Source organism: Anoplophora glabripennis, unplaced genomic scaffold (genome assembly GCF_000390285.2).
Source record: "Anoplophora glabripennis isolate ALB-LARVAE unplaced genomic scaffold, Agla_2.0 scaffold225, whole genome shotgun sequence".
Classification (NCBI taxonomy): Eukaryota; Metazoa; Arthropoda; class Insecta; order Coleoptera; family Cerambycidae; genus Anoplophora; species Anoplophora glabripennis.
The window spans coordinates 250,424-276,807 of record NW_019416658.1 but is presented as its reverse complement, the minus strand read 5'-3'; the positions used below and the strand labels follow the sequence as shown (position 1 = coordinate 276,807).

The 26,384-nt window shown below is 33.9% G+C and overlaps 2 protein-coding genes across 2 annotated transcripts in view; one reads left to right on the top strand and one right to left on the bottom strand.

Annotated features, from left to right (window-relative positions):
- Window positions 1-26,384, top strand: part of LOC108908022 (TBC1 domain family member 1) — a 115,103-nt gene that overhangs the window by 5,528 nt on the left and 83,191 nt on the right. The window lies entirely within an intron of this gene.
- LOC108908025 (cilia- and flagella-associated protein 61-like) lies at window positions 16,766-24,046 on the bottom strand. The gene is made up of 5 exons (XM_018711925.1): window positions 23,866-24,046; window positions 20,896-21,006; window positions 20,518-20,712; window positions 20,385-20,450; window positions 16,766-16,951 (listed from the first exon to the last, which is right to left on the bottom strand). Exons 1-5 carry the CDS (start codon window positions 24,025-24,027, stop codon window positions 16,766-16,768), a joined length of 720 nt encoding a protein of 239 aa, XP_018567441.1. The 5' UTR covers window positions 24,028-24,046.

Genomic DNA, 26,384 nt, shown 5'->3' with positions numbered 1-26,384 from the left:
AATGATTTCAAGTGACTCCAAAGATAAAAGTCCATTGGAGTTAGATCGGGTGACCGAGGTGGCCACGGCACAGGACTAAAGCGTCCAATCCATCGCTTAGGAAACATTTCATTCAAAAGTGTCGTTACTTCTCAAGTACTGTGTGGAGGAGCCCCAACTTGAAAATAAAACATGCGTGCCCGAACTTGTAATGTCACATTAGCCAATAATTCAGGCAACAGGTTCTCCAAAAAGTCAGCATATGTTGGTCCATTTAGTAGTCCTTCAAAGAAATAGGGCCCCACAAATACATCGTCTATTAAGCCAGCCCGAACATTTACCGAGAACCGATGGTGAAAATGAGTTTCTCTAATCGCGTGAGGATTTTCATCGGCTCATATGTGTATATTATGGAAATTCACTTAATCACGGGTAAATGTCTCATTTGTTACACAAACATAAGCAGGAAACTCTACTTGATTGGGACATTGCCGTAAAAATCCTCTGCAAAAACACATTTGTTGATCACAATTTTGGGGTAAAATCTGTTGAACTGGTTGCAGATGATAGGGGTGTAACAGCAGGCGCCTTAAGATGCGATGTACTGTACGAGATGAGGTTCCTACTTGCTGTGCGAGTCGTCGAGTACTAATTGTGGGGTCTTCGTCAAGATTTTCGAATACTGCATCTTCAACATTAAGTATCACTTGCTGACCACGTCCTTCTCCTCGAGGAATAAAACTTCCCGTATCTCGCAGCCGCTGAGCGCACTGTACGGTTGTATTTGCATATTGGGGGTGACGATGTGGCCATCGTTCCCGGTACAACCTAGTCGCCGCGAGCGCATTTTCTCCGGCTGCACCATACACTAACACCATATCGACATGCTCGGAAATAGTAAATGCATTGTTTTCTCGGTTCATTGTAAAACTAGTTTATGCACAAACTAAAAAATTAAGCAAAGTAAGAAATAAGAACCTCGTTTTTAATATAATCGGCACGCTATTCTTATTTTTTACTTTATAAAAATTACACTGTCACTATCGTGGAATTACAAGATAAAAACTTTTATCTGGAATCTTTCACTTTTTAACACTGATGGGTCGATGAACGGTGCTTGATATTTAATAATTAAGTGAATAATGGATTCAATATAAATACAAAATCAGTTGACTGTACAAATTTTTTGACAATATAACCTAACCTTTTAGTATTACTACTATTAGATTATACCGACTTAAATTATAAGGTTGCATCTCGGGTCGCATAAAGACATTTCCAAAGTTTTTAGTAAATAACACAGGGTCGGCCTTCATTTTCGTTGAATAAATTAACTGATTTACAAAAAAAAAAAACGCGAAGATGGAACTTTTTCGTATAATACTTTTCTATTACAAATCAAATATCATCAGGAAGCTGTAGTTTATTTTTTATAGATTATACACGCCACACCCTGTATATCTACGATATTAACTTCTAGGATTAACGTTTAGTAATTAAAAATTAGTTTCAAGAAAACGAACGAAATGAATTAACAAATACTTATGCAACAATTTCACGATTAATCGAATTGGCATACATGTATTTTCCATTTTTATCAGCATCCATAGCATTTTGCAATAATAATGTGCAATTTTCGAAAACTGAATTTTACGCGTTCGACATTTATTTTACAGTTAACAAACTGGTGAAATATGACCTCAGGTACCTTAAATTATAGGTAATTTAATTGTCTACAACATAAAATATCTAATTTTCTGATATGTCTTCTAGATTTTCATGGGCAGTAAAAAAGTGAAAAAAGAACAAGTAATTTTGCAACTTATTTACAATTTGCCAACTTAGCATCACTTCATTTGAGTTACTTTTTTGATATTTATCATTCTACATACATCCTTTCCCGTCATAAAGTGCAATAAAATGTCTACTAATAGTTGTTTCACGTTCAAACTCTATTTTGACTGGACTATTTAGAGATATCCTAACCTAAAAGTGCGGAAAACGCAAGTTTTTCGCTACATTTGAGGTAATTTTTCTTATGACATCTGAAAGTACTACCACCCTTCTTCAAAATCAATGCGCCAAATTATGGATTTTGACAGGAATGAGTATAACAAGTTTTTGAGGAAAATTACGTCTTACGTCATGATGTAACATAACCTAAAATATTTTCCACTTATATTAACCACTTTTACTTTTAGTTTATGATTTATGATGTCTCGAAACCTGACGTAATTCTACAATTGTGATGTCAGATTCGGATTCAATGCCTCTAAAACCTTCGGAAAAGTATAGTCCGGTTTCTGGTTTAAGATTTTATCGGCCTGAGTTATTTTTATCGCCGTTTAATTTTTAATGCGAAGATAAATCAACAAGAAATTAAATGCTTTACTAACGTAAAAAACAACATAATTTATGTTATATAGGTACTTGTACGAGATTTTGCGTCATTACAAAAATGAGGCAGCCCTGGGCGATTGTTACACAACATTTTGTTTATCAGCTTGAATTTATAGCATGTTTTCCAGGTTCTGCTACGAGGGCAATAAATAGCACAGAGTTTATTATACAATTTTATGTTTTTTAAATTTCTTTTAGTAGTTTTGTTTCAATCAGGTCAAATAAACGCCGTATTCAAGGCAGTCGATATACCTAAGTACGTGTCATTAAAGATTTTTAGAAGTAAACTGTGACAAAATTGTTTGAGAAACAATTGCATCTACCCACGTCGCGTGAAACTAGATGCAAACTATTCCAACAAGGAGGTCATGGTTGGCTGTGGTTGTAATTGCAGCAAGTACAAAATACGATTATAGAAAAGTGTTTAAAGATCAGTTAGGTACGATATGTATTTTGGTACTATTCGATACGATGCGTAGGTATTTACATATTTTTTTGTAGCTGTTTATTTGTGTACTTTTGTATATAAAACATATCATCGAAACGGTGTACGTAGTTACAGGTGGAACTGTAGTTAGATGTGGACAATTGAGGCAATTTTTTTTAATTCCATAGTTAATTATTTCGTGAAACTCGTTGTTGTCGCCAATTAAGGAATTCCTTAAAATAATAACGTTTCATTTTGTAGCACTTGGCGTGTCAAAAGGTTAACAGTTTAACAGACGATTTTTTAATTGGCTCCACTTTTTCCTTTTAACTTTTTAACAAGCGTCTGAGCTACGCAAGGACTTGGCTAAATCACTTTTGGTATCTTATTGATTAAAACGTTAACAATAGAAAGCGGAACTTGTTTATTCGTTTCTATGGTGACAACAGGGTTGTAATGATCGCGTAGGTATTACTTTGTTTATCAGTATTTTTATTTTCGTCGCAATCTGAACTTAAAGTTTTCCTCATTTAACATAATTAATAAAAAAAAGGTACTAAGAACGACATAACTAACTACCGGCCCATAGCTATTATAAGTAACTTCTCAAAAATGTTAGAAATAATTTTACACAATCGACTTTATTTGCATATCGAAAAATCAATATCTCCGTAACAACATGGATTTATGAGTGGTCGTTCAACTACCTCAAATCTAGTGGAGAAAGCCCAATTTATTGCTGAAGCTTTGGATGCAAGAAGTCAGCTTGATGTTGTGTATACTGTACACCGATTTCTCCAAAGCTTTCGATCGGCTTGGTCATAATTTATTAACATTGAAATTGGAGTCATATGGTATCTCCCATGCTCTGTTCCCTCTATTTAAATCGCATTTTAATGTCTATTAAGCCAGGTCATCCATTTGATAAGTCGGTATTCTTCATACCACCATATTTTATTGCTAATTTATTGCTAATTTATTACACAAAAAAAAAATTATTGCTCCACCCTTCCCTAGAAAAAAGTGGATAATCTGACTTAATACTTAAGTCAGGTCACCCACACCTATATCTCCAGAACCAATGAAGATACAGGCATTTACCCGGCGCCATATTTTATTAGCAATTAGCAATAAATTAGCAATAAAATATGGTGATATGAAGAATACCGACTTATCAAATGGATGACCTGGCTTAATAGACATCGCATTTTAGCAATTAGGCGCACTATCGTGTCTTTCAATCATGTAAATTCATCAATCTATAGGAGTTCCGCAAGGATCAATCCTGGAGCCACTGCTGTTTGTTATTTTTATTAATGACTTAACTGGATGCTTCGATGTCAATTATTTACCCTATGCGGACGACCTGAAGTTGTTCTTGGAAGTTAAATCTTTTACTGATTGTACTAAATTACAAGATAATCTTGACAGATTATACAGTTGGTGTTCATGTAATAATTTACCTCTGAATGTAAGCAAATGTGAAATTATGTCTTATAGTCGACGCAAAACTAATCTAGATTTTGATTATAAACTTGGTGAATCTTTTTTAAATAGAGTTACGCAATTTACTGACCTTGGTGTTACATTTGATACTAGATCATCTGCTTATGAGAATTTAGGCTTTGTTTTTCGTAATTCTAAGGACTCAGAACGTAAAGGTTCTAAATACAGGGTGATTCACAACTTATCCAAAAAAATTTGGGAATAGATACGGCATGAGAAATGGAGTCAATATTGTAAAAAAAAATTTTGTAAAATCCTTATAGTTTCTGAGAAAAAAATTATTGAAGTTATAGCACATTAAACCACTACATAGCTGGACAACTGTAGTCTCTAGCGTCATTCGCAATACGCGTGGAGAGCCATGTGACTCCTAATACTGAAATCCGTCGTTGCGGTAGTTTTTACCTGTTATCTGTGTTATTTACATCAGTTTTTTAGTAGTTAGTGTCAAAAATGGCTTGCGTGTATAGCAACTCAGAGTTGATTGATATCGTTTTAATTTATGGTGAAGCAAGACAACATTTGTATTATGGTGAAGTATTTGTGTTATGGTGAAGCAAGACATCATTTGTGTTAGTTCGTAGAAAGTGAGTAAGACGGACCCAAATGTGTATACACGTGAGTGGATAAAATTTTGAACAATTGCTGTTGCAGCATCGGGTATGTCAAATGATTTTATTATTTAAAAACACAAATTAATTTTGTTAATAATAATTAATAAAGGCAAAAGCATTTGAATTTGCCGATATAAAATAGGTGCGATAAAATTCTATTTACATATTTCTTTCCTTGCGAAAGTTTTTGTCCGTTTTTATCGCGCCGCCATACCGGTCGCATTGTGCGAGGTCAGGTTTTACAGTGGACCAGTTTCCAGTGCCGTGCAGAAGTGTATTTTTAAATCAATTTCGAACTGACCTTTTTAATTTTTTCTTTACAAAATTGTATTTGTAAGGGTCCCCTGTACATCCAGAATTTTTTTTTTGGATAAGTTCTGAATCACCCTGTATATTGTATGCAGCATTTGTGCATTGCAAACTTGAATAAGCATCGGTTGTTTGGAGTCCAATTTACAATGTTTATAATATTTAATTATACGAGTAGAAAGTACAATGGAGATTTTAAAGACTATCCATTTTATTAGTTATGGCCCATTTACACAAGGCCAGTTGTGAAGACATTCCACTAAGCCAATCCAACATTGGCATCGTGTAAATAGAGACAGTCCTGTAAATGGAATGTCTCCAGCCATGGTCCCAAGCCACTCCACTAATTAGAACGGTTTCTAATTTTAGGAGCCAATAGCGTCCCCCACCACTCAAGAAGTGGATTGGCTTGTGTAATGGTATTTGTGAGAACGTACGTTCCTAGCCAAGCCTAGCCTAGCCACCTAGCCACCTAGTCAGTAAGCCAGTCGCCTATGTTTTTGCCGGGCGCACGTGTCTTGGATTTGGTTTTTTGTGTGGTTTGCAAAGTTTTCAACATGATTTTGTCTAAATGGAGTGCCGAGATGCACAATTTATATTCTTCAGGATCTTCTGTTTCTAATTCTCTTAAGATAAGCCTTGATTGGCCCATTGTGGATCTTCTGGCTAGCCATGGTCTGACCCACCACCTTCTTTCAACAATTGATTCTTCCTCTATTATTTTGAGTATTTCCTGTTGTGTTAAAATTAATACTTTTTTCAATTTAGCTCAAAGCTTTTCGCCCTATCCATTCTACACAACCGTATATACTTAGACCATAGATTAAACAAAGATACTAGCCCGGCGGATGGCGGACTGGCCTACGTGTAAATTTCAATTGAATTTTTATTGGATTGCCTTCAACTTTGTCATTGGACAAATAGCCTCGTGTAAATGGGCCATTATGGACTGTATCCTCCTCGTGGTACACCTCAAGAAGTATTGCTTTCTTGTTTTAATTTTAATAGTCTCTGTCGTAGTTTTCAATAATTATATTCCTTTTAAAAATTATAAATAACACTTTAAATGCAGGCTCGTTAGTTTCAAGGATTTTATATCATGTTCCTAGACTTAATTCTAGATTTCACTCTGCTTGACAATTACCTACACCTCGTACTAATTTACTAATAGCATCTCCCCTATATCAAATGATTTCCAATTATCAATAGTATGAAGATCGACTCGATATATTTTTTCATTCTATGAAAAACATAAAAAAATATAAACATGTATGTTAGTTTACTTGTTTTATTTCTCTATTGTTGTTTACACTTAAGTTTTTTTGTCCGGATTTTATATTTTGATTACCTACTGTATTTTATAATTTGATTGCTCAATTTTGTACTTGTATTTTTATATTTAATGTTAGTTTGTCTTTTTTCTTTTTAAATTTAGTTAAGGTTTTCTGTTTTACATAATCCTGTAATTGGGACTTTACAGGATGTTTTGTAAAGTAGTGCAAAAGTTAATAATAGCAAAAGTACCGGGTGGTCCGTTATAATTGCCCCCCCCCCCCTAATATCATCCTATATATTATTACATTTTCGTATTCTACGTGAAATTTAAGGGTCACTTTATGCAATATTCCCCATACCTAAGAGTTATAGATTTTGAGATATTAATTTTTAAAGAAAAAAATTGACAAATACAAGGGTTCGCGGAGATGCTAGTAACTCTTTTCAGGAGTGTGATATCAAGCGGATTTTTGGTACCTGTTATGTGCATAGGTTACATACACTAAGTTACGGTATACCAACAGATTAAAACATTTAATACTAGGTGTTTCATTTTTGCCGTTACATTTTGATAACTTCAAACAGCTATAACTTTGTTAACTTAAATGGAACACCTTGTATTTTTTTACTCTGTCGTATACAGAATTAGCTTTCAAGCCTTATTACAAATTATTGTTGTCCGAATAGTTTTTGCCGAAAATTTAAATAAGAATGTCTGAGGATTATTTTAATTTGCTTGTTATTGATGGAAAATGTGACAAAGTAATTTCAAGAACATGTAAAGAATCTGTTGCTTTTTTCCATAAATAACAAACAACTTAAAATAAAATAATTTTCATAAGTATAATTTAAACGATCCCCAGGCATTTTTATTTAAATTTTCAGCAAAAACTATTGCAGACCTAACAATAATTTGACAACTAACTTGACAAATGTCAAGTGTTTTTAATTGTTTTGGAGTGTTTCTGGTCATGGCCAATTTGACAACAGGTCTGATACGAGAAAAACTGTCCAAAAAATAGAAAATTGTAAATATCTCTAAAAGTAGTAACGGCAATCCTAACAATGATTATATGGCTTGAAAGGAAATTTCAATCTATATATTTTTAGATTTTTTGAATCTACGTATTTTTCTGAATCTAACCATACATATAAATCATATAATCCCTTTAGCGGTTCGACCAGTATTATTAAATAAGATATTCTGAACGTAGTACCTTCAATAGTTTTATTTAATCAAGAAGGTCATGTAAACAGTATAATGCCTTGGTGTTGGCAATTAAAACTCTATAATAATATAAAACTGATAAACAACAACTATTAACTATTTAATTTTAACAAACAATAATCCATATTTTATTAAAATTGCTATAAATACAGCTCAAAGGTATGTCCGTCATATTGAACACACAGCCTATACCTCTTTTCTAAATTTTGATTACGGTTCTCTATAATTTCTGAATTTGCGTTAAGGCTATGCATTTCTAAGGTAATATTATTTTGAATTTCCTCAAGGCTACCATGGGGTCGTTTATAAACAATTTCTTTTAAATTACCCCCAAAAACAAGTATCTAAAATGGAAAAGTTCTGGACTCTTTACAGCCCAGCTTATTGTTCCAAATATTTACCATTTAAATTCTGTCTATAAAATATTGGACCGAAAGTTCTGTTTTGAATAATCCCACACCAGACGTGTATTGCACTATGCCCTTGAAATTTGTTTTGAGGAACATGATGGGGATTTTCAGTAGCCCAGTAATGTGAGTTTTTTTTCTATTACATAACCCACGTGTGGTAAATGTTGCCTCATCGGTTGAAAGTATTTGTCTAAAAAAATTTCATTCATCATCACCATTTTCTAAACGTAGCAACATATAATCTGCATACGCTCTTCGAGAAATTATTTGCATTTCCGTTAATTGAGGCACTAGGAGGCACTTAAACGGCTTAAATTTAAATATTTTTATTTAAAATCCCAATTTGTGTCTTAGATATGTCCATGTCACGTTCTGCTTCTCTAGTAGACCTTTCGGGATTTTCAAGAACATATAACAAAATATTCAATTCTACGTCTTCGTTCTTAGCACAATGCCTTAATTTTCTTTTTATAGTTTTTCATTCTTCAAATTCTCTAAAAATTCGTGCAAATGTTTTTTTGCATGGAACTTCTCTAATATTGCCAAATTCCTGTCTATATTGTCGCTGGGCAGCTGCGCCATTTTTATTATTTCGAATATATGCTCAAATTATGTCAAATTTTTTCATTAATAGAAAAATGCATTTTGTAATAACGCGCTATAAACAGGCTCAGAAAGAGCAATAACATATTTCACATAAGTTTTAATTGCCATCACAAGGCATTATACCCTTTTCATTGCCTTCTCAATTAAATAATACTACTGGAGATACTACGTTCAGAATATACTTCGTCTAATAATATTTGTCAAGCCGCTGACTGAAGGGGATTAATGAAGAATTCAATGATTCAGAAAAATACGTAAATTCAAATAATGTAAAAATATACAGGGTGTTCCATTAAAAAAACTACTTGTTTTCGTATGTCAAAAACGTGACGGTTTATAAAATTCTAAGAATGCCGTGATAAACTACATAAAAAATACTAAAATATTTGTTTGCACTTTTTTCTATACAGGGTGATTCATAAATGGTGACCAAAAATGAAACCTTGTACTCTTTGGTGAATTTTAAGGGGAGTCTTTCCTATAAAGTTTTTTATCTAGGACGCTTCGTTAAAAAGATACAGGGTGTTAAGCTTCAAAAAATATTTTTAATTTTTTTAAATAATTCAAAAACTAGTAAGTGAAATAATTTGAAATTGGGCACATGTATTTATGTAAACATTGTCCAAAATCTGAGGGTTTCTCCTAAAATTTACATGCTTCAGTGACGCAGATACAGGGTATTGGTGTCATATTTTTCTAAATAAAATAGTACGCCACTGCTTTACGGTAACAACCATGATATTTTCGGAATCGTCTTTCAATGTTCTACAAATTACTACTATCTTATATTTTTCGAAAAAAACCTGTTTTTCGAGTAAAACTTAAAAACTGTCTGTTTAGAAATGAAAGAGAGTAATAAAAGCTCATTATGTATGCAAATCGTAAATAAATGTAGTACTGGTGCTTATATTCAATATTTTTATATTATGCATTTTCGGTATAGATGAGGTGTACTTTTAAAAAAACTTTGTGCGATCGGACTGTACTAAATTGTAGCAGGTAGCTAAAATTTAATCCCCGACAATCCGTCTTTGTCTATGCCGCTTCAATTTCTCGGTCCATTTCTCTTATAAGTAAACAATATAAAAACAGCATTTCAAAACATGAGGCTACTTTAAGCATCATAACCGGGTTAAGAGGGTTTTTAGTAATTCAAATAAAATTATTCAATATTATTATCAAAATATTTATTTAAATTTAATGAATAGACTTTTATTCCACACAAAAATATATGTATTTTGAAAATTCAAATTATGGTGAGTAAATGTAGTGTTGTATAAATGTACAATAAAGAAAATAAAAAAGTAGGTATATTAAAATTCATCCTCTGAATATTCTGATGAATTATCTTCGTCTCCTAGATTGATAACGATAGGTTCCACAGTAACGTCAATTAAATTATCGAGTTCCCACATTTTCTCCTCTTCTTTTTGTACATGATGTATACATCTTTGCCAGTTATCTGCAGTTACTCGTTCCAAGGAATTTTTTAACAAAATTTTCACGTCACTTAATTTAAACGTCGTATTATTTCGCGCTACATCTCCTTTTACCTGCGCCCAGACTAATTCGATTGGGTTAAGTTCACAGTGATAAGGTGGTAACCGTAGTACCGTTATTTGGCGATTTGTTGCCATTTCATCGATAACATATTTTTTCTGATCTTTATTAAGATTGACAAGTGTCAAAAGTTCCTTTTTCACCATATTTGTTTCAAAAGAAATGTTTTTTCCGGATAACCATTGAATTATATCGGCTTTCCTCCAAGCAGTCGTAGGCGTCCGCTCGGTCTGCCGTGAATGGTAACTGGCATTATCCATGACAATTACAGACCCCGGAGGAATAAGATCCAACATCTGTGTAAAATACTCTTCGAAAACATCTGCGTTCATGTCTTCGTGATAGTCACCTGTATTTTTAGATTCAAATAAAAGTAAACCGCCATCTACAAAACCACTGGCACTACCTATATGTGTCACTATTAATCTTCGCCCTTTACCTGAAGGTGCCTTGAACCCTGTTGAAAGTCCATCCAAAAATGCTTGTCGAAAACTTTTTACATTTTTATCTTGCCATACTTTTGTTACAGTATATCCCTCGTTGACCCAAGTTTCGTCTAGATAATAAATATTCCTCCCTTCGTCACGGAATTTTCTAATTGATCTTAAGTAGGATCTTCGCCAACAAATAATTTCATCTTTATCGATAAGAACTGACTTCCTGTTCTGCTTTTCCCAGCAAAAATTCAACTCTCGTAAGACGGCCCATAATTTGCTTCTACTGATTTTTGGCAAATCGTTGTCCTCTGAAAGTTCACTTAAAATTTTGTTTAGCGTTGGTATTTCTTTTTTAAAATAAAATGAGTGTACTTTTCTGCGAATGACATTTTTGAAGAAATCATCTATAACGACTTTTGACCTACCTGTAGATGATTTTGGTGGATTTACAGTATCTTGTTCAATTTTTGTTTCCTTTAAAAGTCTGTAGATAGTCCATTTTCCAATCCCTGTCATTACCCGATAATTACCTGAAACGAAATATTACCACGCCCATGGCCGGTTCTTATCTCTTTCATTTCCAAACAGACTATAGCAATTTTATTATGTGATGAGTTTTTCATAGTTTCTGTTGTGCGCAAATTGTTTTTTAAATTTTTATCCACTTAAGGTGCCTACATTTTGAGAATGCATCAAGTAAAGTTTTATCACAAGATTCAAAGATGTAGTTCCTTTAGAAAAATCGATAAGCCGTGTATTTGATATTAAAACTATTTAAATTGTATTTTTGATGTTACAGCACTTATAATAAATCTAAAGCTTAACACATCTTTGGGTATATACAGGGTGATTCAGGTATTATTAATTTTAAGGGAAGATACTGAAAATAGGGAAAAACGAGTAGAATACGAATACGTGATTAAAACAAATTTAAATGCATATTTATGCTAAAAAGAAATCATCATTTAATCCCCTTTTCGGACCGCTTCTAACCACTGATCCACAAATCGAGAGTGAATCTTGATCTACCGTAATATTCGATCATTAACATAGCTTTTAACGCGCTTTTAATCCATAGTGAACGACGAGTTTTTAGTATTATCTTCAATTAATTATGCAGTTTGTAGTACGTATACCTTATTGTGTGACTTACTGTTTTTCAATGAGTAGTATGGTACTTTACTACTATTTAAAATAACAGTACGGTTAAAAAGACAGTCACTCATCTGTCCATAGCACTTTGATAATAAAGTTGGGATCTGCTGCGTCAAAGCCAATTGCAAAATTCAAGACATCTGGGGAAATCAGCTGTTTCGTTTCAATGTTGAAACGCTCGGCATGTTCCCTGGTGCGAAGTAGTCCGCCGAATTAACGGGAGTTAATGGGTAATTAGAAGAACATTTATTGTAAAAAGTACCCTGTGCAGAGATTTGAAAATTTCTAACTGACATTTATTTGAAGACACAAGTGTAAGTTTTAAGTGTTTTATTTATATCAGTGTGTTATCTGGACTATATTGTTAAAAGTGTCAAAATTTTTTTGAAATTAAAATAATCTTTGCCGTTTTTTGCAACTCTAACGACTATTTAAATTTCATTTAAAAAGGCAGTGCAGTCATAGTAGGCCTCTCAACTCGCGAGCCTGAACAATGGACAATCGATGTTCACCCATCCTATACACCTAAAAACAATTATTAAACTCGGTTACGTCCGACATTGGGAGGCCTTGACTGCTAACAGCCAACTTTGCTAAACTGTTTTCATCTCAACCGTGAAAAAAAAACAGAACCGAAAAAAAACGTGATTCTCGTGATAGAATTATGTAGGCCAGGAAAATAAGTTGGGAAATGACCATTTCGCGACTTTTTTTTTCGGCAAGCTGAATTTGTCACTGTATATGCTAAATATTATGTACAATAACATATTAGTTTCTACAGTCATAAAAATTGGGGGAATGTTTACAGGGTGGTTAATTAATACGTTAAACGTTCTGGTAATAATAACGCAGTTTATAAATGTTTAATTAATTCAGTTTATAACTTTTGATCTAATCAATATTTTTTGACGCTCGAGGGCTAGTTTTATGGATCTTAGATAGACAAAAAAAAGTACTTTACTGTTTTCTCGTGGAAATGAACGGAAAAAAGTTATAAGCAAATACGTGAATTTACTTAAAAATTATACAATTAACCAACCCGTAAACAATCTTTCCCCCATTTTTGTGAGTGTAGAAACTAATATGTTATTGTACATAATATTTAGCATCTATAGTGATAAATTCAGCTTGCCGAGACCAAAAGTCGCGTTCAACTCTATATTTCCTGGACTATATAAGTAAAACATCTTTTAAATAATGCACTACGATGATGTGGCATTGTAACGGTATTTTTAAATCGCATATTCCTCGAATGAACTGAAGGTTTAAAAAAATTTAGTTTCTAATGAATGATAAGAAGGAATGGTTAAATTTTTACGCACAAGATTGCCAAGATGGTGACGCCGACGATTCTCCATGTTGACCCACTTGATTTCTACAATTTTGTACATGGTACAAGGCGACAACATGAATTTTGAACTTTTTGAATTCTGTTTTTTTCTTGTATACTAAGGCATGGACCATAGACATAATCACAATAATTAAAATAGGAGAGAACAAGTGACTCACATAATTTTAAGTCTTTTATTCAGAATATGACGACTACTATAAATTAATCTAAGTGAAGAATAAGATTTTTAAAGTAATGTTTTCACATGTTGATTGAATCGTAAATTACTGTCAAGCGTCACTCCCAGNAATAATAATAAATCGTCTTTATTAGAAGCAGATAATGTAAATATAAAAATAAAGAAATAGAAAAAATAAAGGGAAAAATTCGCAAACCGATGGCGAAGTCTAGCAAAAGCTATTCACACTCAACCATATGCATGCGATATCATGTAATATCAAAATACATAAATAACAGCAGACAATCGCTCAGAAAAGAAACAATAACACAATTAAAATAAAATACAATTGCCTAACAATAATCAAAATAAAAATCGTCGACTATAAACTACAAAATCAGCTCTCCACTCAATAGATATGATTTAAATTTATACTTGAATTTGTCAATATTAAAAATTGTAAAATTATCAGGAAGAGAATTGTATAAAGTGATAGAATTATGTAGGCCAGGAAAATAAGTTGGGTAATGACCATTTCGCGACTTTTTGTTTCGGCAAGCTGAATTTATCACTGTAGATGCTAAATATTATGTACAATAACATATTAGTTTCTACAGTCATAAAAATTGGGGGAAGAATGTTTACAGGGTGGTTAATTAATACGTTAAACGTTCTGGTAATAATAACGCAGTTTATAAATGTTTAATTCAAAAGTCATATTTACGTCAAAATTATACAATTAACCAGCCTGTAAACAATCTTCTCCCCATTTTTATGACTGTGGAAACTAATATGTTCTTGTACATAATATTTAGCATCTATAGTGATAAATTCAGCTTGCCGAAACAAAAAGTCGCGTCCAACTCTATATTTCCTGGACTATATAAGTAAAACATCTTTTAAATAGTGCACTACGATGATGTGGCATTGTAAAGGTATTTTTAAATCGCATATTCCTCGAATGAACTGAAGGATTAAAAAATTTAGTTTCTAATGAATGATAAGAAGGAATGGTTAAATTTTTACGCACAAGATTGCCAAGATGGTGACGCCGACGATTCTCCATGTTGACCCACTTGATTTCTACAATTTTGTCATGGTACAAGGCAACAACATGAATTTTGAACTTTTTGAATTCTGTTTTTTTCTTGTATACTAAGGCATGGACCATAGACATAATCACAATAATTAAAATAGGAGAGAACAAGTGACTCACATAATTTTAAGTCTTTTATTCAGAATATGACGACTACTATAAATTAATCTAAGTGAAGAATAAGATTTTTAAAGTAATGTTTTCACATGTTGATTGAATCGTAAATTACTGTCAAGCGTCACTCCCAGATTTTTTATATGTCAGTAATAGGAATTGAAATACAATCAATTATAATATTAAAGTTGAGTCTTAATATTTGCACCTTTTTCTTAGTACCAAAAAAAAATATTTTTGATTTGCTAGAATTTAATTTTTAATTATGTTCATCCAGATCATTAATATCAAAATGATAATATAGTTATCATCAGCATAAGCTTGCACTTTACATTGTTGAATTGATTCTAAAACGGAAGCAGTATAAATTATAAAAAGTAAGGGACCCAAATTTGACCCCTAAGGGGTATAATTGGCCTTTGTGAAGCTGACTTGAAAATGTGAGGTTCAAATCGGCTGTCATTATGTCAAATTTAATGTGTGTCTATCATACTAGTTCTAGTGAGCAAAACAAATCCAAATTAGGTAGCAAATTATTTATTTTTCCAATACTGAAATATATTATACATTCTAACAGCCATTCATTCGCCGTCAAAGAGATCTAAAAATGAAACACTTCATCTTCAAAAAAACGCGATTCGTAAAGTTAGTATTTTGTCCAAGCACCATTTTGGTCTATAACACTGCAATCTACATGGCATTAATAAAATTAATGTTCTTGTTATAATCCTCAGTGATGTTGTCCCATGCATTTTCAATTGCCTCCCAAAGTTTTTCGACGTTAACTGGACGGAAGTTTCTGCCGTAAATTTTTTTCACCATATATCCCCAGGACTTTGAGGGCCAAGGTAAAACATCGATGTTGTTATCAATGAACTATTCTGACGCAACTCTTGAGGTGTGAATTGCACAATTATCCTGCTTGAAAGTGAAATTCTGAGGATACAGCATAGTCACAACAAATATCGGGACTTTAGTAGCTTATCCAAGCCCAATCGTTAATTGAGAATCCATCGCTGCGTTGTGTGGGTTTCACATAAGGCTCCGAATACCTTATAATCTGGTGGGTAGACACGGACAGAAGCATCGGAGCAAGACTGAAATTATTGTTGTTGTTGTTGTTGTTGTTGTTATTTTTTTGATGACGTAAGGTGTAGGTTAGGAAGGGGGACTTGCATTAATATCGACTAACTGCCTGTTGCCGTTTGGAGAAATTGAAGATCTTTAAAAAATGTTGTGCTTTGGGGGTGGCGATCGCCACATCGCCACCCCCTCTGGATCCGGGCCTGTTTCGACGTCCACCTCTGTGAACATAATTAACGTACGTGACCCTCCGAAATCCATATTTCTTTGAGTTTAAATATGCTGTTCTTGCATACATGCAGATCATCCGCAGTGACCAATAATTTTGAAGTAAAGTTATAGTTCCCACTTTCTCTGGTTCCGTTAAACGCGGCATCTTGAATTACCAAGCAAACTACTAATGACACTGACATATAAAAACTTGTCATAATAAGAAGTAGACAACATTACATTAGAAAAATAAATCGTCCACTTTCAAAGGGCCAGGAGTGTACACCAGAAATTTATTTCTAAACTATTAGATAAAATGTTATTAACATGATTTTATAGTTTTAATATCTTTAAATAAAAAACTTTTATAGCCTGATTAAAATTGATAAAATTGATTATAAAATTTGTTCTAGGTTCTAAAAATCTTGAAACCGGTTCTGCCAATACAATTTTACAACGCTATTTTTAGGCCAGAAAGAGATGGAAGGCTAATTGATATACACAGGCTGTTATAAGCAATTAAAATATATTGTCTAAAAATATCTGGAATTTATCGTCGGCTATTTGTTGTATAACATTTATTTTGACCTTTTGCGTGAATTCAGTCATTTGGAATGAGAATCGAATCCAACTCACTAATTTATCTGCGTTACCAACTAACGGATGAGGTTAGCAGTTGATTGCGGTAAAATAAATATATACATAAATTAATAAATAATGAATTTATCTCGTAATTCGCATTATCCAGACGTTTCTGTGGAAATATTGCTCCTAGTATTTTTCTTTATAGTTATTTATTTCTTTATAAACATAAAGATACATTACATAAATGTGTATATTGTAAAAGATCAGTACGAAAACATCGGGCTCTTGTTGAAACCTTCCAGAATGGCTTTGATCATGATTGGATGGGCGTACATCGGCAGACTGTCCAAATGATCTCTTATAAAATCCAACAATTTTTTCTCCAGGAGTTTGGGGTACGACGCGGTGTTGAATTTCTCTTCCACTATGTCATTCTGATCAGCAGATAGCTAGAAATTAATTATACAGGGTGAATCTTAAGCGTGTACATAAATCTGAAACAGCGGCAGAGTCTATTAATTCTACTATTATGTAGAACTTTTAAAGTAAGCGTCTTGGATAGTAATTTCAAAGATGCCATCGATCCTAAACTATGGCCCTACGGTACATGTATTAGTCGTTTTTTAGAATTGAAGCCGAACAAGGTAAATATCAGCAAATGATGTTCAATCCCAGCCTTGTACTATTGAATATCCAATCAGTAAATGGTAATAAATTGGATGATCTGTTCATTGATACTTCTATGTTTGATGTAAAATTTTTGTGTTTAACTGAAACTTGGTGTAATGAGTTTATTAATTCATGTCATTTTAACAATTTTAATTTAACTGACTACTATTGTAGATCGAATTTTAAGGGGGGTGGGGTATATTAATTAAGAATATTCTGAATGTAAGGAAGATAGATTTAAAGCAATATTGTATTGACAAGCATTTTGAAATATGTGCCATATCTTGTCAGCTTGATATTGGAAATACAGTTTTACTCTGTTGTTATAGGTCTCCACTAGGTGATAAACATATTTTTATAAATCAATTATCGGATGTTTTAAATTCAATTTATAAACCAAATATAAACATTTTGCTTTGTGGTGACTTCAATTTCGATTGCTATACTGTCCCTACAAATGATTTTAAAATTTTATGTGATAATCTGTCTAGTTTTAATTTAACCTATATGGTAAGATGGCCTACCAGAGTCACGGATACCAGTATGACGACGATTGACCAAATATTTTGTAATTTCACAGAGAGGTCAACTGTCTGCGTTACAGATAATAGTATTTCGGACCATAGAACTGTCTTATTTGACTGGGCTTCAAGAAACAACCTTGCATATGGTAACTCTCATAATATAAGGTGATCGTTCAGTGACGACGCTATACAAAATTTTATAGATAATATTGAAACACTAGAACGGAACGATATGTATCTATCCGAGGATGTAAATGACGCATGTAAGATTTTTACAAACTTATTTTTATATAGTTTTAATAAACACTTTCCTCGTCGTGCTCATGGTCGCCCCAATCGTGAAAATAAAAATTGGGTAAATGATGACGTGCGCCGTAGTAGTGCAAAACTCAAAGACCTATATTACTTAAAATTATCTTATCCCGTTTTATCTACAGTTTATAAAGTTAACAAAATAAAACATAATCATTTAGTGCAGTCAACTAAAAAATATTACTATCAAGAAAAAATAAGCACCTCAAATAACCCAACAAAAACAGCTTGGTGGATTGTATCTGAATTGTCGAATAAATCTTCCTTACGATCTCCCAACATAGTTTTAAAAGATAATAACATGTCTATTACCGACTCTAAACAAATTGCTAACTTGTTCAGTGACTATTTTTGTAAAGTTGCTAGTGATGTTATTGATCAAATTCAACAAAGTAATGGTTCCGTGCAGTACATCGATAGCATGACAGTCAAAAGCAAGTCATTATTTTTTAATCCTTTTACTGTGCCGGAGTTGTATGAGTTACTGACTTAACAAATTGAATTGTAAGTTCTCATCGGGCTATGATGAGATTCCACCTTTTATTTTGAAGAAATACTTGCATGCATTAATACATCCGTTGGTTTATCTGGTTAACTTGTCATTTGCTGTTGGCCACTTTCCAGATTGCTTGAGGATGGGTAAATTAACTCCTATTTTCAAGAAGTATGACAGCAGTTTTCTGGAAAATTATAGGCCCATTACTGTTACTTCAGCATTTTCAAAGGTATTTGAACATGCCTTTCTACATAGACTATTCATTTATTGTTAATAACAATATCATATCCAGTAATCAACACGGCTTCATAAGCAGTAAGTCAACCACTACTGCTATGCATTCATGCTATGGTCATATTGTTGGAGCTATAGAAGCTGGAGAATGCCCTGTTGGGATCTTTTGTGATCTCAGTAGGGCGTTTGACTGCGTAAATTACGACATTTTGGTTGACAAGTTGGAGAAATATGGGATTGGTGGCATTCCCCAGAAATGAGTGGCAACTTTTATTCGAGATCGAGATCAATATGTTGCTATAGATAATGTAACTTCCGAAATTAAAAAAGTCAATACAGGGGTACCCCAGGGTTCGGTGATGGGCCCTGTCCTGTTTCTTTTATACATTAATGACTTAGACGAGCTTTCAGGATCGGGGTCTTTCACTTTTATGCCGATGATACGTCAATGGCGATCTCTGACAAATCGGATAAAAAATTATCTGAATCTTGCGGTACAGTGATATCCAGGATGAGTGACTGGTTTAGTCAAAATTCATTACTATTAAATATCAATAAAACTCAGGTTATAAGATTTCACAATAGACAAAAGCTCTGTAATAGTATTGATGTTCATGTTAACAATACACTAATTAATAACACAAATCTTGTGAAATTTGTAGGATTAACCCTGGATGAGTGTCTAACTTGGAATAATCAATGTAACGAATTAGTAATGAAGTTAAATTCAGTATCATATCAATTTCGAAATATCAGAAAAGTCCTAACCATTGATCAATTACTGAAACTATATTACTGCCAGGTAGAATCGCGTTTGCGATATGGTATCTGTTTTTGGGGGTCATCTTGCCACGCTGATAATGTATTTGTTGCTCAAAAACGTGTAATTAGGTGTATGTTCGGAATGTCAGCTAGGGAATCCTGTAGACGGATATTCGTCTGTTACAATATTTTAACAATGCCTTCTGTTTTGTTGTATGAAATGTGTCTATATATTTTTGTCAACAAAAATCAATTGGTCCACAGGAATCAGATTCATTCAATTGATACACGCCAGTCTTGCCATTTTAGTATACCATTTGTTAGGTGTAATCTGTCTTTTAACTCACCTAACTGTCCTGGTATACGAATGTTTAATAGATTACCTAATGATATTAAAATTTGTACCTCTATTTATAGCTTCAAAAAGGCTCTGAAAAAATACTTGGTTGATAAATGTTTCTATTCTGTGGAAGAATGTTTTGTTAATCAACTTTGTGTTAGTTAATCTTAAGTTGTAAATTAGTTTTGTCTTTATGTACTTTTCTTTTGACTATTCCTATTCAATTGTCGTATTGACTAGAGGAAATATATGTTATTATTATTATTATTATTGTTATTACGTGTAATGAATAGTTTTTTTGCGGGAAATTAGGAATAAAATAGTCAAATTTAAAATAAGAAAATTTGTTGAGAACCACTGACTTATAGGCCCATTACTATGGGCATTTACGCGTAATATAATTTGTCTGTGGGTCTGGGGTTAAACATCTTTTGCGTAAAAAATGAATCAAAAATAGAGTAAACAATTTATATCCGAATTTAGCGTTGAGGGCCTTCAAGCCTAAACCCTGTGACACACCGGAATTACAATGTAAAGGGGATTACCGCTCTCCATTTGTTCTTCTTGTACATCTCTATGAGGTTGGATATCAAGGAGAACCCAGGCACCCCCTAAAAACAAGTATTTATAGTGATGGAATCGGTGGTGCCACCATAGAGAATAGAAAGGGGTACCTACCACTGTCGACGTCATAAGATTGTTCAGGTCCTCTAGAAGAAGGTCGAATTTGTCGTGGTAGATGGCGTAGGCCCAAGGTTCTTTGAAATAATCAAATAAGTCTGTGATCAGAGCCATCTCGAAACGGAGCTGCAAGTTGTTCAGCAGTTTTTCGTTTTTCCCCCAGAGGGAGTACAGGTTGTGAATATCTATCGGCTTGAATAAGATATTAGACAAGCTGTGTTGTTAAATACTTGCTTGGTATTAAAAGAAAAGCTGCTGGCGCCATCTATCGTTTGACATGAAACATTGCGAGCCACCTATCATAAACTTTCTCAATTTTAGCGATAAAATGGCGAGCAGCATTTTTATTTTTAGGTTAAAATAGAGATATCTTACGAATGGTGCCAGGCAAGTGATTGTCTCTACAGTCTTGTACTCATTCAAATGCAACCGGAAGAAGCCCTGCCTTTCAACGTTTTTGCAGCTTCCGGTTATGAAGACTTGCCCCTATAAAAAGCGTTTAAAAGAAATGGAAAAGGTTCCTGTTGGGGCGGCGTATTAATATTATTATACAGCGTGTTTTTAAATGAAGTAGCAAAAATGGTACCAGTGAATGTAGAGCCAAAAATAAGAGGATTTAACATGGGGAATGCTAGAGACACGAAACTTGGTATGAGCATCCTACTAATAAAGAGACAACTTTTCAATATTTTTTCGATCATTGGCGTATTTTATAAAGGAGTGAAACAGTCCACCACATTGCAATATTTTATTAGAAATTTTTTATATGAAGCAAATTATTTATTTAAAAATATTTATAGGGAAGACTGATTTATTGCCCAATTTTTTACCTCTTGTAATTTTTCGATAAAACCGATAGTTTTCTAGTAAAAAAATTAGATGCGTCATCGTTCACTAAAGGGGTATTTGTAAAAATAAAGTAGGCGGATGTCATAACAAATAAATTGTTATTTATCATATTAATAAATTGACACTTTCTGTCAACCAATAATTAGTACCAATTGATTAATTTATTATCAGAATAATTATGGCAAATAATATTTATACCAATGACGAATATGTCGACATGCTCCAAGTGTTTTTCGAATCCAGAAAAAAAAGCAACGCTGCAGTAAGATTATACCACCAAAGATATCCAAACCGACCGGTTCCTCATAGACAAACATTGGCCTCGGTGGAAAGCAGGCTTCGCAAAACTGGTAAAATTCAGCCCAATCGTGAGGGTGCCGGGAGAAGGCGTAATGTTCGAACTGTTGAAACTGAGCAAGCTATACTGGAACATCTAGAACAAGACTTTGGTACAAGCACAATACAGGTGTCCAGGCAACTGCAAGTTTCTCACAGTCTTGTGTGGAATGAAGCTCATGAAAATCTTCTGACCCTGATTTCGTTTTATAAACAATAATTTGCATTTACGTCATTTGTAATCCTAGTTTTATCTAAGGATACTACATGTGGGTTATTTCCACAGGAAACTGAGTGATCAATATATTATTTACTTTACTTTTAAACATACGAGGGTGGTCTGAAAAGTTTCCGACCTCAACATGAAGATGGCAGCACTTGTAAATAAAAGCTGCTAGTGAATTTCGTTGTTCATCTGTTGACAGTTACTCACCAAAGTTTCAGCCATTTTGGACGCGCAGTTGTTATGTAACAGTCGTTTGAGTGAGTTGATGTGTTTTTATGAAAATGGACAAAATCGAGTATCGAACTGTCATTAAATATTTGTTTTTGAAAGGCAATACGCCTACGCAAATCAAAGATGAGTTGGATTCTGTGTGTGGGGACTCTGCAACATCATTTGCCACAGTGAAATTTTGGGCAGCTGAATTTAAACGTGGCTGTAAGAGCTTGGGAGACGATGAACTTTCGGGACGTCCAAAAACTGCAACTACCGACGAAAACATCGCCAAAGTTCACCAAATGGTGCTAGACGACCGCCGAATTAAAGTGAGAGAGATAGCAGAGGTTATGAACATGTCAAAAGAACGTGTTTGTCACATATTAAATCAACATTTAAACATGAGAAAGCTGTCCGCGCGTTGGGTGCCGCGTTTGCTCACGTTAGACCAAAAACGTGTTCGAATGAACATTTCCAACGCTCTGTTGGCGCAGTTTAGGCGCAATAAATCCGAGTTTTGGCGCCGATTAATTACTGTAGATGAAACTTGGATACACCATTATACGCCCGAAACAAAAATACAGTCCAAACAGTGGACTGCAAAGGGGGAACCGGCTCCAAAAAAAGCAAAAACTGTTTTTTCGGCTGGGAAAGTGATGGCGACTGTTTTTTGGGATAGTCATGGAGTTATTTTAATCGATTATCTTCAAAAAGGAAAAACCATTACAGGAGCATACTACGCATCATTACTTGACAAGCTGAAGGCAGAACTTGCGGAAAAACGGCCACATTTGCAGAAAAAGAAAATCCTGTTTCACCAAGACAACGCACCGTCTCACACCTCAGCGGTTGCCATGGCGAAAATCCACGAATTACGGTTTGAACTGCTTGACCATCCGCCTTACTCACCAGATCTAGCCCCAAGCGACTTCTTTTTGTTCCCTCATCTAAAAATTGCGCTCGGAGGACAGAGATTTTCGTCAAATGAAGAGGCAATCACCTTTGTGAACAATTATTTTGCAGAGAAAAACGCCGAGTACTATTTGGACGGATTACAGAGGTCAGAGATGGGAGCATCGCTTGGAGAAGTGTGTAGAGTTACAAGGAGACTATGTTGAAAAATAAAAAAAAAATCTGAAAAAATGTCTTGTATCTTTGTTAGGTCGGAAACTTTTCAGACCACCCTCGTATTAGGTTATGCTTGCAGCAAAATGGAAATTATTTCGAGAATATTCCTTAAATTTAATTTTGCATTTCTTGTTTTTAAATTTTATTTCAGATAAATAACTTTACATGTCCCATAGTCATAAGTTATCAAACATTTTTCATTAATTAATAGCAAATTATTCTTAATGTTATTATTAAATTACCAGCTTATTGACAGAAAGTGTCAATTTATGAATATGATAAATAACAATTTATTTATTATGACATCCGCCTACTTTATTTGAGCGAACAAATATTGAAAAGTTGTCTCTTTATTAGTAGGATGCTCGTTCCAAGTTTCGTGTCTCTAGCTTTCCCCATGTTAAAGAAAAAAATTAAAATGTGAATTTCAATCCCCTCCTTTAAGAGGGTATATCGCCTCAGGGGTGCAACTTTCATATAAGGTATTTTTACTTCAATCCTCTTATTTTTGGCTCTACATTCACTGGTACCATTTTTGCTACTTCATTTAAAAAACACCCTTATAGTAAATACATTGTGAGGTTATTCCTTACGTAGTTTTCCATGTTTATGGCCGTTTCCAGAGGTATCCTTTTTCCGGGTCTGACTATGGAAAGGTAGTATAACCCTCCTGGAAGTCTACAGTACCTCATGATGGGTTTCACGTACCGAGGCACTAGACTGTCGCCTCTTTCAAGATGGATGTTGAACGCCATCTTTTTAGTCTCTGGGGTGCGGAACTAAACATATTAAATTTCAGTAGTAATTTTTATGTACTGATGTACGTATGAACGGAGTGTAATAGTACGTTGTGACGGGCTTATCGTAACGGAGAAAAAAAATATTTGACGTTGAAATCGTTTTTTTTTTTTGTAGATCGCGAAGTATTGCTTTGTATTTCTGATTCAATTGCTCCTACAGCATCGATATGAAATAAATAAATACAGTGTGTCCCGAGGTTAACACCTCTGGAAATATGAGAAGACTGTGTACTTTCCGCAAGCCAATTTTTTTACACGTCGTACCTTGAACGGAGGTTATATTCTACTAAACATTTTATTGATATGTGGGTACACATGCCGCAAGTGACCCATTTTTAAGCATTACGTCAAGAGCGCCAGCGCCGCCGGACGCACCAGCGTTCCAGGAAGGGTCAATGGCGAACTGGCGCCGGCGACCAGATGCGTACCCATATACCTACGACCGACTTCACACACAGGGACTCTCCAGCAAACCCTCAAACCGTCAACACGTCTTTTTCTATACAACTTAGTTTTCAATAAAATACTTTATTATTACCGTTGAGAGAGCGTTTTATTCTTGCTCTACAGCGAAAGCAACCCTCAGATGTGACAAAAACCTGGCCTACTACGATTTTTTTAAAAGGTCGTTTTTTCACAAAGTGGTGTTAGGCATTTTTTATCAAAAAAATAATATTACCAGGCTACTCAACACCCATCAAAATACCCTTATACCAAATTTGATCGACAAATGTCTACTGAGTTTTTTTTATGGGGTGTTAAACAACTAAAAATTAAGCACAAACAAAGTTTGCCATGAAAGTGTAAACAAGTACCAATCGAACAAAGAAAAAATACAGACACTATAAGTTTAACACTTTTAATTGCGGCCATAGTAAAAATAATAATTAACGTAAAAAACGTAGGTAATGAATTATAAATACTAATTTGTTAAAAAAATTGCAAAATGTTATAAACTAAATTTTTCCACCAACCTCCTTCCAGTCGAATACATTTTTCCAATCGTCTTCTTAACTTTAAAAATAATTTACATAGCTTCTATTCTGTAAGGATAAATATTTTTCCAAAATTTTAATATATTCTTACATTATGACACTAGTTTACCAATTATTCTGAATGAATGAAATAATTTTAAACAATGTTTTAAACAATAATTTAAATAATACAAGTAGGCTATGAGAGCTTTATTGTTGACATTTTTGACGTTTAACTGTTACTGATAAACTAGTTATACTCCGCGGTCGAAATTATAGAGAGTGGCTCAGACATAATATAAAAACACTATTACCATAACGCGTATAAAATATAAAATGATTTTTATATGGTTCAATATTATTTATCTTTGTGCCGCTCGCTATGCACCTCGATAGAATCTATAATCGTCTATAGACTGAGTTACACTGAACGTCGATCTATATTCTATCTCTGTCTTTTGCACTTGGTAGGGCATAGGGAAATACTTTTTTAGTGGGTGTAAACGGACTTGATTTACCCGTCCTGAGAAACGTCATAGCATAAGCGTAGACGAGGGGTCTAATTCCATGGCTATAATAAATTTATAAATTAAGAAAACACAACTGGGACATTTTAAAATGCTGTAATAATTAAAATGGATCAAAGTGCCGGTTACAGCAAACCGTAAAAAAATATTAGATGTTATGTTTTATTATCTTTTTTCAATATTTTCTATATCTTGTTGCCTTTTACGCAGACACGCCAATGGATTTTCGTTCCCGGCACGCTTCATCCCCCTTACTAGTCCAAAAGCTGGCGATGAGTCACTCTCTATAATTTCGACCGCGGAGTATAGTGTTATTAAGTAAGAATCTAAGTCGCGATGTTGGTACTAAGAGAAATGATTATGGTCTTTCCGATCTCAGTTAAAGAATCCAGAGGTTGGCAATATGTACAAGGTTCGGTAGGCAGAAACTCGGCATTGAAATATTTGAAAAACTTGTTCCCATATTATTTAACCATACCCATATACAGGTCTGGTCGAAGTAAACGTGGAAGTGGTAGAAATGTAAACGATCAGTTGAGGATTGCACCCGCGGGCAAACGAAATACAAACACAGCTGCATTGGACGACTGGGCAATAAATCTCAGTTGTTGACAAGTGGTTGACAAATTGCCTAGCAATGCGGAATTTGGTGTGATTCAGGTAATTTTAATTTATTATAGGTACCTTCTATTAATCATTGATGTTACAATTGCGAAAGGGAGAAATAAGAGGGATATTTTGTTTACTAATTTATTACAACATGGCATTTGAAGACCTTTTGAAACGGAACAAAACGAAATTTACCATCAAT

What these genes read in the sequence shown, in the direction of transcription:
- LOC108908025 (XM_018711925.1), bottom strand. Translation starts at nt 24,027, where the DNA reads ATGGCGTTCAACATCCATCTTGAAAGAGGCGACAGTCTAGTGCCTCGG. An exon ending in ATCTTATGACGTCGACAGTG is followed by an intron (nt 20,451 to 20,517) that starts GTAGGTACCCCT and finishes ACTTGTTTTTAG; the next exon opens with GGGGTGCCTGGGTTCTCCTT. An exon ending in AGAAGAACAAATGGAGAGCG is followed by an intron (nt 16,952 to 20,384) that starts GTAATCCCCTTT and finishes ATTAATTTCTAG; the next exon opens with CTATCTGCTGATCAGAATGA.